This window comes from Gallinula chloropus, assembly GCF_964237585.1.
Source record: "Gallinula chloropus genome assembly, chromosome: 2".
NCBI lineage: Eukaryota > Metazoa > Chordata > Aves > Gruiformes > Rallidae > Gallinula > Gallinula chloropus.
Genome location: NC_140086.1, coordinates 111,715,808 through 111,734,078, shown reverse-complemented (window position 1 = coordinate 111,734,078; position 18,271 = coordinate 111,715,808). Strand labels below are relative to the sequence as shown.

Genomic DNA, 18,271 nt, shown 5'->3' with positions numbered 1-18,271 from the left:
GCCTATGGCTTCCTGCCTCCAAAGCCAGACCTCTCTGTACCCCTTAACCTGGAAACAGACTTTGGATAGTAATAAAGATATAATTAAAGTGACAAAAAGTTTCTGATTAAGAACTTGGAATTATCAGCTCTGAAAATTATCCAAACTTAATTTTAAGCACATAGACCAAATTAAAGTGAATTTACTTGGCAGTCTGTAAGTGTTCCTTGTTTATGAAATAGAGGAACACATGCCGAAGAACGTTAACCTGTGAGGTCTGTGGATATGGTAAGAACAACATAAGGACTCTCAAAAGTCACTGTCTTCTTTGGCATGACTTCATAGAACTAGCCCTTCTTAGAGGCCTCTGACTTACTCCTCTAAAATGTGTTGGAAAGGCATAATTGAAAATATTCCTGGCTGAAACTGTGATTCCACCTTAAGAAGGCAACCATGAGGCAGACTCCAGAGTCCCTGGCCTCTCTGACAACAGCTTCTAAGAATGCAATTTCAGTCCAGAAGTTTCCTCTGACCTCAAAACCAAGAATGCAAATGCACACTTGAATAAAAATATGAGAGGGTGAGGCCTTTTTCTTGTGGCAAATTCCAATGAAACATTTCCTCCCTCCTCCACCTCCTTTGTAAAACACATGTAATGAAGGTGGGAAACATCTTTATATTTGTCTCTCTAAGCAAGCCAATGGGTCTATGCTCAAATGCTTTCCTGCAGCTGCTTGTTTAATACCACTCATCACAACCCTACAAACTGACCCCAAGTACCTGCTTAAACCTGTAGATTATAACTCCACTGAGTAACATGTCTCTTCCACCTCCTAGAATTTACCAGTATTGTGAAATACAAGTATAAATTATGTTAGGCAGGAAAATATCATGTTAATTACAAAATTCCCAGAGAAATAAAGACTCACCTAAGCATTTGGGGCAACACTGTCCAGCAGGAATGTGACTGAGGTGCTGGGGACATGAGAGAATGGGGCAGACTTCTTGGATGCACTGTGTCCTGCCACCCTAAAGAAAAATAGGCTCAGTTAGCAAAAAAATAAAGGAAAATATCAAGTAGACATGTGTACACCTACACAGACGAGTAACAAGTCTTGAAAAGCTTTAGCCAAAGCCCTATTTGCCAACAGAAATTTCTGCTTACACCAGACATACAAGGAGCATGTACAACTGTCCTTCGACACTTTCTATATTGCTTGCTGAGACCTTGGGTTATTCTCTCAAGCAATGAATGTAATAGTTGAAGAAACAGTGTCTTTGTATCTTATTTCTGGATGGGCATGTGAAAACCAGGGAGGATAAAATCATTATCCATGAACCTTTCCGGATGTTCAAAAAAGTTATTGAGCAATTTTTTACATTATCCTTCACCTCCTGTACCGTGCCCTTCTAGGCTTGCCTGGGACAGGGATTAAGTGCTGAAGCAAGATGAGAGCAGGTGTTCTTCCACTATGTCCATGACCTCAGAAACCAAGTCAGTCAAAATCACTTAAGCAAGCACATTCTTGTTAGCCTTTGAGTCCAACTGTGTGAACTCAGAAAGTCTGCTTTCTTCAGAGGACTGAAAAGCTAGAGGGTATATGAAATTTTGCAAATGAATGTGGCAAGAAGAAAAGAAAAAAAATGCAACCTAGACTGGATATATCCTGGTGTATCAATGAATATCAGAAACAGAGATGCAAAAAAGCACAGCAAAGATGAAAGCACATAATATATGTCTAAGATTAAGTCAGTCAAAAGAGATCTTTGTTCTCATTCTGCTCTTTTGCCTGAATACTTCACCGTGCTTATAAAATACTGTGTTTTGTTCCGGGCCCTTTACCAACATGTGCTCCATACGCTCATGAGAGGTACAGGTTGTTAAACTTTAAAAATCAGTACACCTTTGTCTTAGTAAGAGAAGTCAGCCCGTTCCATCTGACTGCCCTGCCTTATCAATCATTTGGAGCTGCAGGCTCATCCCAACAATAAGCTTTGTGTTCCTGGATGGTGTGATGGAAGAATTATGAACAGTCTCCTCCCACCTACATGCTGGATGTCTCTCAGGGCTCCCTGGGGAAAGATGGGAAAAGCTGTTCATTTTGAAAAGCTCTGTGCCTGAAATGATGGTATGCCATTCCACTCCTAATGGCCTCAGTGAATCATGTAAAAGCTTTCACATACAGGCAGACCCACATATACTGTATTACATGGAAAATAACATACTGACTGTACCCCCATTCTATAATAAGTTTTCAGGCACTGAAGTCTACCTGTCCCATGGGTCTACCAAAGCATCCTGAATGCACATGGCTAAGGACTGCTCGTAATTCTTTCACCGTGGCATGCAGAAACACAGAGTTTATTGTAGACTGAAATGACTGCTCTAAATTAAGGGTCAGACCAGAAACTTGACAAAATGAAATGAATTCTTCACTGATGTTCCTTATGACGCTCAGGGAATAGCTCTGTGAGAAGAGCCACAGGTGCAGAATGAAAGAGAAAATACGAAATAAGGGCTCTCTGAAGCAGTGCCGTCATTCAGCCCAGGGAAAGAGGCTAAGAGAAGGCAAAGTTCAAACTTCGGTGACAATTCAGCAAACGAGAAAGTAGGGCATGAAGACCTCAGCCAGTCGGGTGACAGGATCCATGAAAGATAAAGCATTGCTTCAACTCATGGTGAGCACAGGTCCTGTATTTAATGCTCACCTATCCTATGCCCCCACAGATTGGCTCTGGAGCCTTGCTTCTCTGACAGACTGAATCAAAGCTCAGGCTTAGCATGTTATCGAGATACTGCCTTTGCGGCCTGTTGCATAGAGATTTTGAAAACACAAAATGCCATGGATAATATGAAATATTTCTTCATCTCAGCTGTTTTTTTTACAGCACCTTTTTTACCTTTTGTAGGCCACTCCTCTCCACAAAACTAAATCCAGTTGGATCTCTCTCTTTCTACCCTGCTGCTACTCCTTCTTCCAGCTGTAATGCTGCCTTTTAATACCAAAATATTTTCTAACTTGCTGCTGTCCCAGATAGGCTCTTCCAGTCTTAAATAACATACTCAAGCACAAGTTCAAAAACAGTCTGAAACAAATCAACCTGTACCATTTCAAGTAAAAACAATTCTACTTGTACTACAGAGCTTAGAAAGACAGCTCACTGGGAACTATAAGGAAATGTCAGAACTTACACAATATTTCTATTTTCTTAAAAGCCTCAGTCATCACAATTCAAAATTCACGAAGCATTCAGAAGACTAGCTTTCAAAGCAGTATTAGCTAGTGCTGCCAAGAGCTTTACATTGCATGGAATAGAGCCATGTAGAAAAAACAGCACAATAAACATTCAACAAAAAATAATTGAGAGGGGCAAAAATAACTCCAGAGAGCAAAAAGATTGGTTTTTGATGGCCTAAGCCAGGATGGGAACTGCATAGTAAACACCTTGCCTCTCCAATTACACCTACAGCTTTTAGCTCACATTTCCCTGTTAAAATCTTTCAGTCAGACAGGATATTCCAGGTCCGAAGCAACCAGTAAACCTTTTTACCTTCCAGTAAAACCAAACCTGAACTGGAAGCCGGCACAGACCAGTCAAGTACAAGTGACATCTGCTTCCTGTAAGAAATGCTATCCAAGAGCTAGGCAAATAAATTCTCGAGGAATAGTTATGCAAAGCCTTAATCAAGGGATGCTGCTGCAGTCCAGAGTCCTCTGTAGGTAACAGATCTTGTAAGAAATCTGCAGCCTACAATTAAAAGATTCACTTTTCACCTCAGAGACAAAAAGAAACCACTGTAACTCCTGCTGCTCCCTTGTATCTGTAAAAGACAGCAAGAGGCTCCCTGGCAACAGCTTAGCGGGCGGTATTGTCTCATCTTAGCAAATATCTCAAGAGACAGAAGAGCGGGGAAGATGAAACAGCACCTTCTAACTCTCCCACAAGAGATCCATTTTTGAAAAAGACATTGAGTCTTTCCTAAAATTAAAGCATGGAGCCAGTCTAGCTACCTGTCCATGCACTTCTGCTAAGCTCCTACCCTCACTATGCTACTTCACTGTTCAATAAGGACACAAGCAACTCGGCAGAGTTGAGAGATGCACCCATCCAGGCTGTGGCTGGCTTTGCTGGAGACACTGGATGAAGGATAGAGCACAGGGTCTGGGCAGGCTACCCACATGCCTGGTCCACAGCATGTACGTAGCTTGTGTGCTAGGCCAGATGGAGAGAAAAAAGTCTACAGAGAAAAAAGCTGTCTGTCCAAAAACTCCCACAAGGTTGGAAGCCTGCTGGAATTAATCTTCAAAAGCCTTGGGCTTCATCTACCATGAGAGTGAAAACACTGACCACTGACAGCAGAGCTTTTGATAAGCAGATTTTGAAAGCACTCATAAAATCTCAGGAGTGCAGAGGTTTCCATACTGCCAATTTGCTTGCTACTGACAACAAGCGTGTCTAAAAATAGTATTTTATATATGTTAAATGTTGTTTAATGTTAAAGATTAACTTTAGTATTATCAAAAAACATGTTTCTTGTGCGCATTTAATTTTCCATTTCACTTTCAGGCTTTATCTCTGTGCTTTAGTGAAGCTCTAAATCACCTAGAAAAGATTCCTCCCTAGTTTTGCCCTATATTCACCTTGTGCTTGAAAGACTCTGCTAATCCTCCAACAGAAGTAAAATTTCCATTGATTTTGCAGAATATTTTGTCTAAGTGCTGGCATTAGGATTCAGCTCACAGTGGATTTATTTTTAACCTGCATTCTAGAAGTGTGAAAGGTTTCATTTGCTACCAGTGAGGCTATTATTAAAGTAAAAAAACCCCAAACCCACCAACAGTTACAGAGAAATATCAACATTACATTTCTCTCAACTGCAGGATACATATTCCAGATATTCAGAGCAAGGTCAGATACACACTGTAGCCTCAGCAGGAGTTGCTGTAAGAACTAAGACAGATGTTCAAGGTTGTCTCAAGCTACGCATAAAGATTTTATGCCACCAGCATGAAAAATACCTTTGAAAGTTCTACAGGGCCACTACTGAGCAAGTCTGTTCCGTGGCAGTGGCAAGAGAAGACAAATAAACACACAGCTGTAGGACTGCTTCAGTGGCTCTAGCACAGCACAAGTGATGGCAGCCACCATCAATGCACTGAGAGACGTTAGCATTTTTGTGACAGCAGTAGCATAAAGGCAGTGAATAGAAATCTGCTCATAAAGAGAAAAACGTGTACTTTGTGATTCAGATAATGATAAGTATTACCATTTGGGGTGAGGGGAGGGGGGGACTGAAGTATTGAGGCATACCAGGACTCCTATTTCACTACACCACGTTCACCGATGCGTATAAAAGCTGGATAGTATATTGGTTTGCACACTTGCTGGTCATGAAGAGTTCTGCCTGATGTACTAACTACTGTGCGTGATAGTAAAGACTTCCACTGCCTCCCAAATGCATAATAAATACATAAAACAAGTCAGCAGCATATAGTATGTAAACATCTCCAAGACTGCTCTGGAATCACATGCTTATAAACTCATACCTTGAGTTTACAATCAGATGTACAGACCCTGATGTATCATGTAGAAAAACCTCAGGCATGGTGAGAGGACACCATTATTAGAATGTTATTTTAATTTTGAAATAAAATAGGTGTTCTCTCCCAAATCACATGAAAGACGCTCCTGTTCTTATAAGAATGTTGGTGCAGTATGTGACAGGCAGCCTCTGGGAGCAGCTTCTCCCTTACACAGTATTTCAGGGTCCCTGAAAGAGACATGTTGTCCACAGTGAGAATTTCCTGGAAGGGTCACGGGGCAGAGAAGGTTTTTAGGAAATGCACAATGTAGCAAAACAGTTGTCAGCCTAAAAGCAAACAGCACATCAATCAGTTCAGCAGACAGACAAACCAGAGCTTCCCACATCGCTGCAGTCAGATCTATTGTCTAGACTAGGATTTTTAAAATGCCTCTCTAGAAAATATTGGATAAAATTCCAAACAGGAAGATCTTGAGCTTCAATTCAAAACAAGTATTTATAATGCTTCGTGCATGCTAGATCTTTAAACTCTGGATTTCGATCTGAAACTCTATTTTTCCTGAGATACCACTGCTATAGTAAGGCTTTAGAAAGTTGTCGTAGTGACAGCCTAAATTGGCATCCTAAGAACTGCATGTGCAGTACCAGATCGTGCAGATGACCGTGGATATAAAATATTGTCTTAACTGTATTAAATATTAGTAAAAATATGTACTTGTAAGAAATAGTAAATTGAAAGATTCTTATTAATAAATTTCTAGAGCAAACTCAGGAGCAAAGTAAAGGCACAATTCCTAAACTATCATTTCCCTCTGTTTTCTCTCAATCTGATGCAATGACATTCCTTGACATAGCTGACAGAACCCTAAAGAACTCCATCAGTTTCTAGCATAAAAGTTTGACTGTACCACCTCTCCTGCCATGTGCACCCTTATGATCCAAGTAATTAGGAGCACTGTGTCATTAACAAGCTGTATTAATACAACTAATGTACATTCATGTCCCTGAGCTCCTACCAAATTGCAAGTGCAGTTGCAAAGTGTTACACAGAATATCTTGACCCAAAAATGGGAATCGAAAAAACCCTCCCTCTTTTGGAAGTTAATCTGTATGTGGTTGTCTCCAGATGCTGAGGAATTATCTAAATTACCCATTAGTTAGTAATTTAGGGCAGGGTGAAGCCTTTAAAATACTGTCATGCTTTCCATCAACCAAATACCATGTGTACAAAGTGACTCGTCTAAGTGCCAAGCCAAGCCAATCCAATCCAACCTTGCCATCCATTTGACTTCTCAAAAGCCACATTTCCTGGAATTGCTTAGATGAAGAAATCTTCTCTTTTTCCGAGGGAAGCAGGGTGCTGTGTTTGTTTGCAAATGCATATCTGAAATACCACAGCACTCTCTTACATAGTAAAAGAGTGCACTGTTGGGGGGAGGTATGGGTCCCCACTTTGAAATCGGACTGTTGTTGATCCTGCTTCTTTCAAGTTTCAAAAAATTATTTGCACTGACCCCCCCTGTGTGAGGAGGTGGAGGACCAGGGTATTTACTACCTTGGGTGAAAGGGAACATTCTGGAAAATGAAACCTGGGGTTGCACAGTAGCTTTCTTTAAATATGCATAGGCAGAGACACTGCTCCTAAAATTTCACAGTTGCTGGAACCGCGGAAGAGCTCCTCGGAGAAGGTCAGGCAGAGCTCTGCTCTCAGCTGGGGGACTCAGTGCAAACAGCACTTGGTCGTATTTCTCCAGTCTAACAGTGCTGTGCAGAAGTGTCGCTGGGATTATACTGCATCTGGCTCCACAATCCAGCTGAAATCAAACCACGCACTGACCCAACAGCCTAGCTGCAGAGTCTAGCAGCTGAACAGCCAGCAGCCCTCTCCCCTCCAGGCCTTACATGCTGAGCTCTTGGCTCTCTTGAAAGTGATGTTGTAAATAGCCCCTCTTCACTTGGAAGCCTTGAAAAGTTTAATCACGCTGTGTACTTTTCCCCTTTCAGGCTGATTTCCTAAGGAAAGACGGTTTATGCAGGCACAAACCTTGCACACCTGCAGCTTGTGATCAGCTCCAGACACAAATGATCAAGGGACTGCTCTGAAAAAAGGTATATAAAGATAAAATAGCAAAAATTGAAATGACATTAAGATCTCAAGGACTTTAAGTTCCTAAGTTTTGTCAGAACCAGACTGCTGCAGATTACAGAGCACCCCATCTCTTTCCCAGCAGGCAGCAGCTGGCCTTCCAGTCAGCACCTCCCATACCTCCTGCCTTTTGCTTGGTGCTCATGTCATGGAGGGGCTGGAGGAGAGCTTAGGTTAATGCAGTTGGGCAGATAAAGAAGCAACTCCACATCCATAGAGATACTGCTGCTCCTGGAACAATATCTCTTGCTAGGTTAGCAGGATGACATAAGGCAGGTCTGTCACCCATACCTATTGCACCACTCCTATAAGTAATTTTTTTCCTATCTTTTTTTTTTTCCCAATTTCCTACATGGACTCCTAATACCTGTGTCCAAAGGGGACTACAACTTCCCTCAGTGGTGAATGCTTTCAGCTGGAATCCACGTATTGTTCTGCTTTGGGAGCTATTATTTTATTGATCCTTCTCATGAACAGTTCAACAACTCAGGGTTTTTGCAGGGCTAGATCTACCTCTCTCAACAAATCTCCTGCAAGCCAAAATAATTTGTCCCACAAATTATTCCATCTCTCATTACATACTCCTTAATATCTTTAAAGTTACATGCAGAAGCCAGAGCTTTCAATTCTGTAATATAAATACCTATTCCTCCTGCTAGATGATAGTTAAAATATCAACAATATCTCTCTAGAGTTCAGAGATGTCTGTATTCTCACAGCACCTCAAACACCTTTGTGGGCTGTTTAATTATCCCAGGCACTATTCCCAGCAATGAAGCATCTCTTCCTTCACAGAAATTTTTCCCAGTGAGAAAACAGCTAAAAGGTTATCCTTGTTTTCTCAACTTTACCCACAATGCTCAGTGCTAGATAGTAGCATAGTTCTTGCTTCCAGCCTGGAGATGGTTGGCCAATACCTCATATCTAGCTTATTCTTTAGTCTGAATCCTTCCACATCACTCCCATTGCTTGGTGCCATTTCACACACTAATCCAACTCTCTGCCTTGCTGCAGGTCTCATTAAACCGATTGCTGCCATCTTATATAGTTCATGCTGGGTAGTAATACCAAAAGGCTCAGACTTCTTAAATTAAAACTAGCTCTTTTTAAGAGAGCTACTTAAGAGAAATGCCACAACCACAGATTCCACTGCACATAACCTCCAAGCATAGCTTGGTGTTTCCTATAAACCTGACATCCTTCTACAGGCTGTGTTCCCCCCTCTAATTTCCCTGCCAGTTGCTGCATAGGGCACACTCAAACAGTGCAAGGTCATCTCTCTGAATACGGCCTAGGAAAAGGGCGATATGGATCTAGTGCCATACAGCACTCAGTACAGCAAAATGCTTTTCTATAGTGCTGGAAGTTAGAAGAGCATACACGTGGTGGGAGAGGTAGATTTTAAGGTGGGATGTAGGCAAAGACTGCATCAAAGTTCTTACAGATCGGCAGGACTCTTCCCATTAATTTTCAGTCCAGTTTGGATGACAGCATTTTGAACAAAGTCCTGGAATTCACACGGGGCAATGGTGAAAAAAGAGCCAAGATAACCAACCTCAGTAGGACTGGAGATGGAAGGCAGGCCTAGGCTGCAGAAAGGGCCAGAGCTCTGCAGCACCTTGGGGGTAAAAGAGCAGCAGTTTCATGGGGACAGCAAAGGGAAGCAAAGATGTTGGCAAGGAAATGATTCTGGCTTGCCGCTGCAGGAGAGGGTTTGTGATTAATTTAGCTGTTACACCAGAGGTCTCCAGTGACTATGGAAGCTTTGCCGTGAGCCACACGATTATTTATTTCTCTTCTAAAAAGAACTGTTTCTATGAAAGATTGCAATAAAACATGTTATGCTGGAAACTGTCAGTGGCCAGAAAAACTATTAAAAACCACTAATGAGCTTTTTCAGCTTATTCACGACCCATCCCAGATAATAAGAAAGTTAGGGTTAAATCCAAGGGACTTTCCTAACTTCAGTTATTAGAAGCAGAGCAGTAGCTCTGTAAAGCAGGTCCTGGCTTCTTGCAGCCATGACTTTTCCCCTGAATCAGTTGGAGGCTGCTTTGTTTTCATTGGCATTAAGAACACATGAAGCACAGTCCAGTGGGTGTACAGTTGTGTATACACCACCAGTGCATTTGCATAACATTTCAAAGTCCTAACCCAATGCTTGCAAAATTATAGCCACTGCCACAATGTGTTTATATAAATAGCACTTGCTTTTCATAAGATAAACTTGTGCAAAGGTTTTCCTCTTTCTTTTTCTTTTTCTGCAGCACATGCTTTGTGATATTGCCTTACAAGCTTTTCTTGCAATGTCCTACAGTAAATGGCACTCCTGGAAACTCCACGCTTTGGCAGCTATCTGTGACTCCCTTCACCCCCACTTCCAATTCCCACACTACAGCACAGGACTGGCTTCCTTTCCGAGAACAGCTTTTCCTCTTGAACAGTCCGTTTGCAGAGATACACAGTTATTAAATCCCTCCAGTGTCCCCAGCGTGTTTCTTGCACACACAGAATACTAGTACCATTGTGGTCCTGAGAAAGGTGACAATTCTGACTCTCACTTCATCATCATTCTTTAAAATACTTGGTCATGACAAGAAACTCTACAGATGTATCCGCACAGCTTTGCCTTAGAGCACTAGTTTTAAATAATTTGCCTTAAGTTATCTGCAGGACTAAATTGCAAGACTTGAGTATATTAAATCCCAAATGCCCAAATTTCGACATTTGTCATTAAGATACAAAAAGAAAAAGGCTTTATTTTCAGCAGTGCTGATACTTTCTTGTAGACAACATGAACCTCATTACATCGCATGGTTTGAAGCTTCAGGTTTTGGAGGTGCAAATGTATAAACAAGGTCATGAATAAAACCAACCGGGGTTGTTCTTGGAAGAGGAAAAAAGCACACAATTTAGGCGAAGGTGCCTACATACCTGAATTTGGAAAAGTTGTTACATCAAAACCTGCCAGAATAGCCCACACCAAATCACTGTTCCATTCACCAGCAAAGAGAACAAATGTCCTTCAGTGATTCAGGGCAATGAGGTATTGGAGAGGTTGAGGCTTAATCCTTCCCTGGCGGTTTCTACAATTTATGGATGCCCTTGCCTGAAGGTTTGATGATAAGGCACACTGATATCTGTAGAACAGCCATGGTAAAATAAATCATACTGTTGTAATAGTAGAAAGGACACCACTACTAGCTTTCTACAAGACCTTTATACGTGCACGTATCCTCCTTGAATGTTATGCTCCATGTATACTGCTGAGGTAACCTCAGGAAATATAGGATTACGTACGCACTGCTTCCTTAATGCATCCATCAAAGGTTTTTATTAACAGGAGATCCTGTTTGTCCTAAGCACTTAGCAAGGGGAGTTAAAAATACATTTTAAAGTGTTATGCAGACTTCAGCAAGAGAAAGAGCTAAACTGCAGCTCATTCAGAGGATTTATTGGAAATAAAGTTTTAGGAAAACTGGGCTACCTTTATGAAACCAGTAGGTTACAAAACTGTTCCTACAATGAAACAGTCACAGGGGTAGCTACAGTCTACCCAAAGTTGTGTAGGATTAGAGTCACTGTAGGCCATCAGTATTTTGTTAATGTCTTGAGCTGCCACTCCCCGGAGATACAGCTTGGATTTACTCCAGGGTGGGGAATACTCCAGCTTCTGATCAAGGGAAAGTAACACATTTTAGTCTTAAACACAAGCCTGAGCAAGGGGTGCTGAGGAATCTGCAGCTCTCCAGGAATAGCCTTGGGAAGCACTTTGATTAGGAATCATTTACAAGTCACAGTTCCTCCACTGCTTCCTCTTTCCTCCAGGGGTAATGACTTACAGAAGCATCCACAGCAAATTCTAACATTTCCCAGCCATGGATAGCAAGACTGATAGGGGAAATCACAGTTTTTCCCCTCCTTCCTGACTTGTACATCATCTACACATGTATTGGGAAGAGGGTGGATGAAACCCCAGGAAGTTCATTCCTTCTTCACACCCCTGCATGGACCATGATCATGTACTCAGGTGTCAGGTCTCCCCTGTCTTTTCTTCCAGTTTTTTTCCCAATACAGTTCATATTGAGCTACTGCTGTGAATTTATGGGTGTGATCCTGATGCTAGTTACTGGCTTCTCATAGGCAGCAATGCATCTGTAAAAAGCTGATGCCCTGGTCTATAAAGACTGTAGGTTCCTCCGGGACATGATGTGGAACCTACAGAAATATGGGTTTAACCATTTAGGCACCTATAGCACACCAGGGCTGGCTATATTTTGGCCCCTGCCTGAAGGCCTCCTGCTGTTCTTGCTCCAGATCAGCACTGTTGCGGCAAGCCAGCCAACTTGGCATTTATCTCCAAGTTACGCTCACATGAAATTCACAAGCTGTACACGCTCATATCTAAATTCATTGCAAGATTATATACACAGGCCATGTTCAGGACACAAAACATGGCCAGCTTCAATCAAGAAGTCTGAAAGAGGAGCTGGAAACACTTGTATCTATCTTTCTAATAAAATTTTGCTAACCAAAGGACTTAAGCATAGATGCACAGTCCGAGGTGAAGTCATTCCATTGTCCTTTTCATAAAACACCACCAAGCAGTCAAAAATTAAAAGATCCATATGAAAGCATTAGGTTGTCTAGAAAGAGGGGTAATGAAGAGGGGAAATACCTCAAAGAAAGACTTTTTCACATTCTGGGAATTCTCACACAGGAAGATCTTTCTGCCTTTTTCATTTGAGAAAATTCTTACATCATATTAAGAACAAGAGTCACACGACAATGTAACTGGAAATGTAGATTGCAATGCATTCTTATATTTGGCTTACTGCTTCGTCATCAAAAGCCATTAGTAGTTCCTAAGAGAAATAATAAGCAAATAAAATTTGGTTTTGGTTGCAAGTGTAGGTTTCTCCTTGGCCCTGTTAAATCTCCTTTGTACCTGCCTAATGATGTAAAATGGTCTTAAAATCAGTGTAAAGTGACTTATTAAAGATTCCCATAGGAAACAGAATCATACATTTTAAATGCGTAGGATTTGTTGAACTACTGGAAAGAAGTAAGTTAATTAGCAGAGCAAAGACATTTGAAAAAATGTGAATTATTTATATTGTAACCCTCACTCCCCGCCCCCAATAGGCAGAGAACTCTGATAATTTACTTCTCTAAAAGTTCTTGCCTTTTTTCTCCTACTCTTCATCTTTTTTTAACATGCTCCCAAGATTACAATGCAGAACTCTCTCCTCAGCAAGTTTTCAGCATTTGCAGTGTTCTCAGCTGCACACACTTCCAGTTATTAACCTTCCCTCTATATGCACTGGCCTTGCAGGGAGGTTTTCAGATGATGTGAGAAAGTGTCATTTGAAATTATTCTAAAGCAGAGAACAGCTATACACTCCAACCTATTATTTTCAGTTAACACTAAAGGCAATTATAGTTTTAAAAATGATACAATATTTTTTACTATTTAAAAAATAGGCCCATCATATAAAACAGCTGCCATGTTTATTTAGATAAGTGCTCCTCCACCCTTATAAGTGGAGGCTGATGACAGATGCGTTTTTAAGGCAAAAATATTAACTCTAGAAATGTCAGCATCTGCTTCTTTTCAGCCTAGCCTTACAGATTCACACATCATTTTTCATCCGCAAGGAGAATTTCTTTTTTTCTTACAGAGAATCTAAAAACACGGGTGTAAATTACTGGTCCCGAGGCCTGACAGTTTTATTAGCATGTCACTGGTGCTACACGTGTTAGGTCTGATTAGACATAGAGTGTGGCTGGTTTCCACAGCCCACTCCTCGTGGGATGAGAAGGTTTGTACTTCCCCTGCAGGAATTTTCCACCTGACTGTTCCATTTCTGTGAACCTGTATTTGCTGAAGTTACAAGATGCCATACAAAAGTACTGTATGTAGTTCCCAGGGTTACTGGAAAGAGAGAAAAAAAAAAACCCTACCAAGCAATATTTTCTACTGAATTCAAGGACTCCAGCCTCCTCACTCACACAGCTAGCATTCTATAATTAGTTTTCATGAATTTAGTACAGTAATTGTTGTGCTTTTAATCATGTACATAGCACTGTTAGTAGATGCAGCAGATGAAGCCCTATACCCTACTCACTAATGCAAAGAACACCTCCTGCATCTCCATTCTACGTCACAGAGGAGCTCTGCAGGGCTCCCATTGCCTCCTGGAGAAACGCATGCCAAAAGAAAACATCACTCAAGGATGATTATGTACAACCAAATCGTGAACAGACATATGAACAAATAGCAATTAGAAGGTGGCTGCTAATCATCAGCAATTCAAGACAAACCTTATTCCAATCAGTGACCAGTTAGAGCAGATTAAGAGCTGTAAGAATAGACCACACAAGTTAGGAAGTCCCTCTGGGCAAAATTGGGGTACATATCACTAGCCTGTGCCACTTGAGATCCAGTGACTATCCAAGACACCTCCATAACTGGCAGACATGATAAAGGATCTATCACTGGAGACCTACACCTTCCTAGCACACCGCTGCCACCAAGAGCGCTACTCAACAGTACAGAGATGCCCATGTTGAAAAAGTAAGCGCTATCCTATCCTATCCCAAACAGTAGCTCTTCTCCACAGCCAGATATCTTCACTTCAGACTATGCTCAGGTTGTATCCCTAGACATTTTAATGACAGTAAGACCTCTCCAGCATGGCTGCATAGAAAGGTGCTGACAAAATCTCCTTATTTCAACATTTTGAGCTGGCCAGATACAAGACATCACTCCTGGTTTGCTTGCAGGCCACACTGACCTTTTTGCATGGCACTGTACCTAGGTAATACATCCCAGAAGAGGCAGACCATGAGTTGAGAACTGGAAGCTGCCCTCAACTATTATAGGTGATTGTAGCTAAACAACGAAATTTTCCCAGTTCTCCTTGGAGTGGGGCAATGCAGATCTTCTCCTGGGAGAGTAAGCCCAGTGTTTACAATACGTACGAACAATGCGGTGTGGGCCTTAAGCATAAACAAGAAAGCCAAAAGACCAAGTTCTTGCCAGAGTAGCTTTATGATCTAAATAGGTAACACAATGCCAGGGAATGAATGGGAAGCAGCTTAACAGAACTGCAGCTGACCGTCCTGAAAGCTTTGTGATTTCTTTGTAAACTCATGTGCTTTTTACAATTTATCTTGCCTTTGCTCCTTGGAAAAAACATATTTTTACAGATGGGGCTAAAAATAGCAATGGATGATAGAAACAGAGGACCGAAGAAGGTAAGTGCTGCCAAGTGAGCCTGCGTGAAGTCTTTGCAATTCTGTGTGCAAGTTAAATTGATACCAGAGTAGCCATTGCTAAAGGCTTTCTATTTTTCTCTTTTCTGTGGGTGACAGAGACATCTACTATTAGCTATGCTTGGTATTCCTGAACTCTTCATTTTTAGGATTGACCAAGCAAGTTATTTTGACTGAGATTAAGCTGGTCTTCTTTCAATAACGCCAGGTGAGTGTGACTCCATTTTGTTTGTAGTTCAAAGACTCAAGAGGGACTTGATTTTCAAAATAATTTCATTACTTATTTAGGTAAAATTTTTGGGAGGGGTTTCTCCCATGCATGTTCAGATTGCAGAAGAAGATAGATTTGAATTTTTTTGCAAGTGTAGCATAACTTTGACAAGTTCTGTATGCTTTTTAGTCCTGGTGAGGGTTTGCAAAAGATTGCATTTTGAGAACATTAGATAAAAAGGTTATTTTTCGACTTTGAGACTTCTACTTCCCCCAAGACCTCAGTAAATATTATGCAATAAGGTTGTACAGATTGTAATCTGCATGTGTGAACTGCCTTCCCCAGCGCTGATCAGGATTTAAGGGGAAAACAAACTAAATCACTTAGAAGCCTATTCTGCCTTTCAAGGAAGAAAAGCCAAACAGACTTTTTCAGTGGATGAGGATGGCCACCAAATTCAATGTGCCAGGCATTCTCCAGGTGCAAGACAGCAAGAGAGGTGTCCTAGGAGAGGCAGCATAGGGGTCTTCTTTTGGCATAGACATGACATGGCTTCTTCCTCTGACAGAAATGTAATAGAAGAAATAAAATAAGGATTAAGAGAATTCCTACTGGGAGTGACCTTCAAAATCCTGCCTACTTTTCCTCTGACATTTAAGAAAGTGCATATTCCAGAAGTAAGAAGACTGTCTTTTAAATGAAGACACAGAAGAAAATCCATCACTCTCTAGATAACAACTCTGCAATTTGTGTGTCTGTGAGACCTCTCCCTCAACTCACTTCTGTTTCAAACAATCTGGAGTAACTGAAATAAATGTAAAGAAAAAGGGATTATATAGCAATTTCATCCTCCTCCAAAATGTGAAACACTTGCTTAGGAAGGGCTTCTCTTCAAAGCTAGATGAAATCTTCACTGTATTATCCCTTCCATCCGTAGCCCTCTCAAACTTTCTTAATTAATTTTACTGCTGGTTTCAAAGAGTTCTCCAAGTTGGCTCAAATCCCTTCAGATCACATATCAGCGTTAGCAACAGAAGATATATTACTACTCTCTCTTTTTCTTCTTCTTCCCCTCATTCTAAGAGGAAGCAAGGAAGGATGATCAGTCACGTTATCACTCTACAGTATGAGGCAACTACTGTATCCAAGGCAAACTCTGGACTCCTCCTGTTTAACTTTTTTATACACACAACTAACTTGATAGATGCTACATTTAATTTTTCTTCTTTTCCTCGCTGCCTTTTTTTTTCTTTTCCTTTTTTTTTCCTGGCAAATCTTGCAGAAATCAGTCTATTCTGTTATAATCTCATTAAGTCAAGAAAGGTCTGAATTATGGGTTGGTATTTTCCTTCTTTCTTTCCATCTTTACTGCAAAGCTCAAAAATAGAGCACCAGAATTCTTAAGTAGATACAAGGGACTCTGTGTGAGACCATGGACGGGATATTTCCTAATACAAGGATTTCTTAAAAAAGGTCTAGGAGCTTTCCAGAGTAGTCAGGTAAGGTTTTATGGCCAAATTCACACACAACATAGGGTAATGTCACCCTAGTAAAGTCAGTTTGAACACAGTGAAATAGCAGCTCCTTATACCAAAGCTGAATTTGAGAGCAGTGATTGTAATGGATTATTTTTCTAAAGTAATTATTCACTCTTTGTAACCAAAAGAGTGAAAGAGATGGAGGTAGGAAAAAAACCAGTACAGATGTCAGACACTCATAAACAGGGATTCTTCTATTTTGGTGTAAATTCTTTGCAGATTGCACCATGCATTTGTCCCATTTGCAAATCCATTAAAAGAGAGAGAGGAAAAAGTATTTTTTTTCCCCAGAGTGAAACTTTTTAATTACAAGCAGGGTTTCAGAGTGCCAGTAATGTACCATATAATGAAGCAGAAATCCAGTATTTGCAGCTATTTTTCAATGCAGCAAAACAGAAAAAAAATTTACTGGAGTATACATTTAAGAGAATTACTAAAATCCCTCTCCACCAAAAATCAGAAGAACCAAGAGCACTATAAAATCAACAGTTAGTATGTTTTTAAAGCATCATCTTGCTTGTGAAATTTCAAAGGAAAAGCAGCACTTCCATCAGCAATGCTCAAAAAGAAATCTCCAACTTACACTTCTTGTTTCTAATCCACCAAGACTGTTTAAAAAATAATTATTTTATATGGAGCATTTCATCAGATGGAAGTGAAACAAGTGGAATGGAAAGGATGGAAAACATCAAGTAAACTCTATTCTAAATAGTGTGTATTTGAACTTGAAATTTAAAAATTAAAAGAGTTGAATCAGAACACACTTTGGGGAATCAGTTGCTGAACAGCTTGCGTGTCACTTCCTTGCTAAGGATCTCCAGCCCTGGCCAAAATCCCTCTCCGATTCACCCTTGCTGCTTTTCTCTTAGTTGAAAAGAGAGTTTCTAATGAAGCCTTTAATTCCTCTGATCCCTCTTGGAAATCTAATGTCCATAAAGGGTCCTCACCACTGCAAACCTGGAAGGAGAAATGTTGCCACTCATACGTAGCCCCAAGAGCACAGCTCACAGAAAAGCAGATGGAACACAAAACTCACACAGGTGACGTTTGCTGGCAAAGAGCAACCACCCAAGCAGGAACACAGGCTGTGCTAGCAGTCAATGTACACTTAAAAGTTGAGATTTATCAAGACAAGAGGACTTTTACAATGACCCGAATGCTGTGATTCTTTTGTTTTCCCCTCTTGCTCTTTCTCTTGATCCTTTTCTCTCCTCCTCCCCATATTCAGAAATTTGTGTTTTACACAGGAATATTATTTTTCTGTAAATTGTCATTTTTATCTCATGTCACAGATCCAATTACCCTCACCTGGATTGTCTTCCCACCCATTCCCCCTCCCCTCCCACCCTCACCCCCCGGCCCCCACAGTTGAAATAAGCAAAAATGCTCCACAGCTTCACAGAGGTGGCTGAAATCTGTAGGTTTAATTAGAAAAATGCTTTCTCTGAACACAGGATTTCTATTGGAGAACCTCTAAGCGCTATGGCGATGAAACAGAATCTGGCAACCTTCTGCCCAGTCTTTTCCAGGAGGCAGCTACCCCACTCTACTCAAGAAAAGGCTGTTTGGATCAT

The 18,271-nt window shown here is 40.9% G+C and overlaps 1 protein-coding gene across 1 annotated transcript in view; it reads right to left on the bottom strand.

Annotated features, from left to right (window-relative positions):
- Positions 1-18,271, bottom strand: part of BMPER (BMP binding endothelial regulator) — a gene marked incomplete at both ends in the record, with an annotated part of 145,687 nt that overhangs the window by 69,730 nt on the left and 57,686 nt on the right. The window contains one exon of the mRNA XM_084260858.1: positions 909-1,008. Coding sequence (XP_084116984.1) covers positions 909-1,008 — 100 coding nt within the window. The remainder of the gene's footprint in view (positions 1-908; positions 1,009-18,271) is intronic.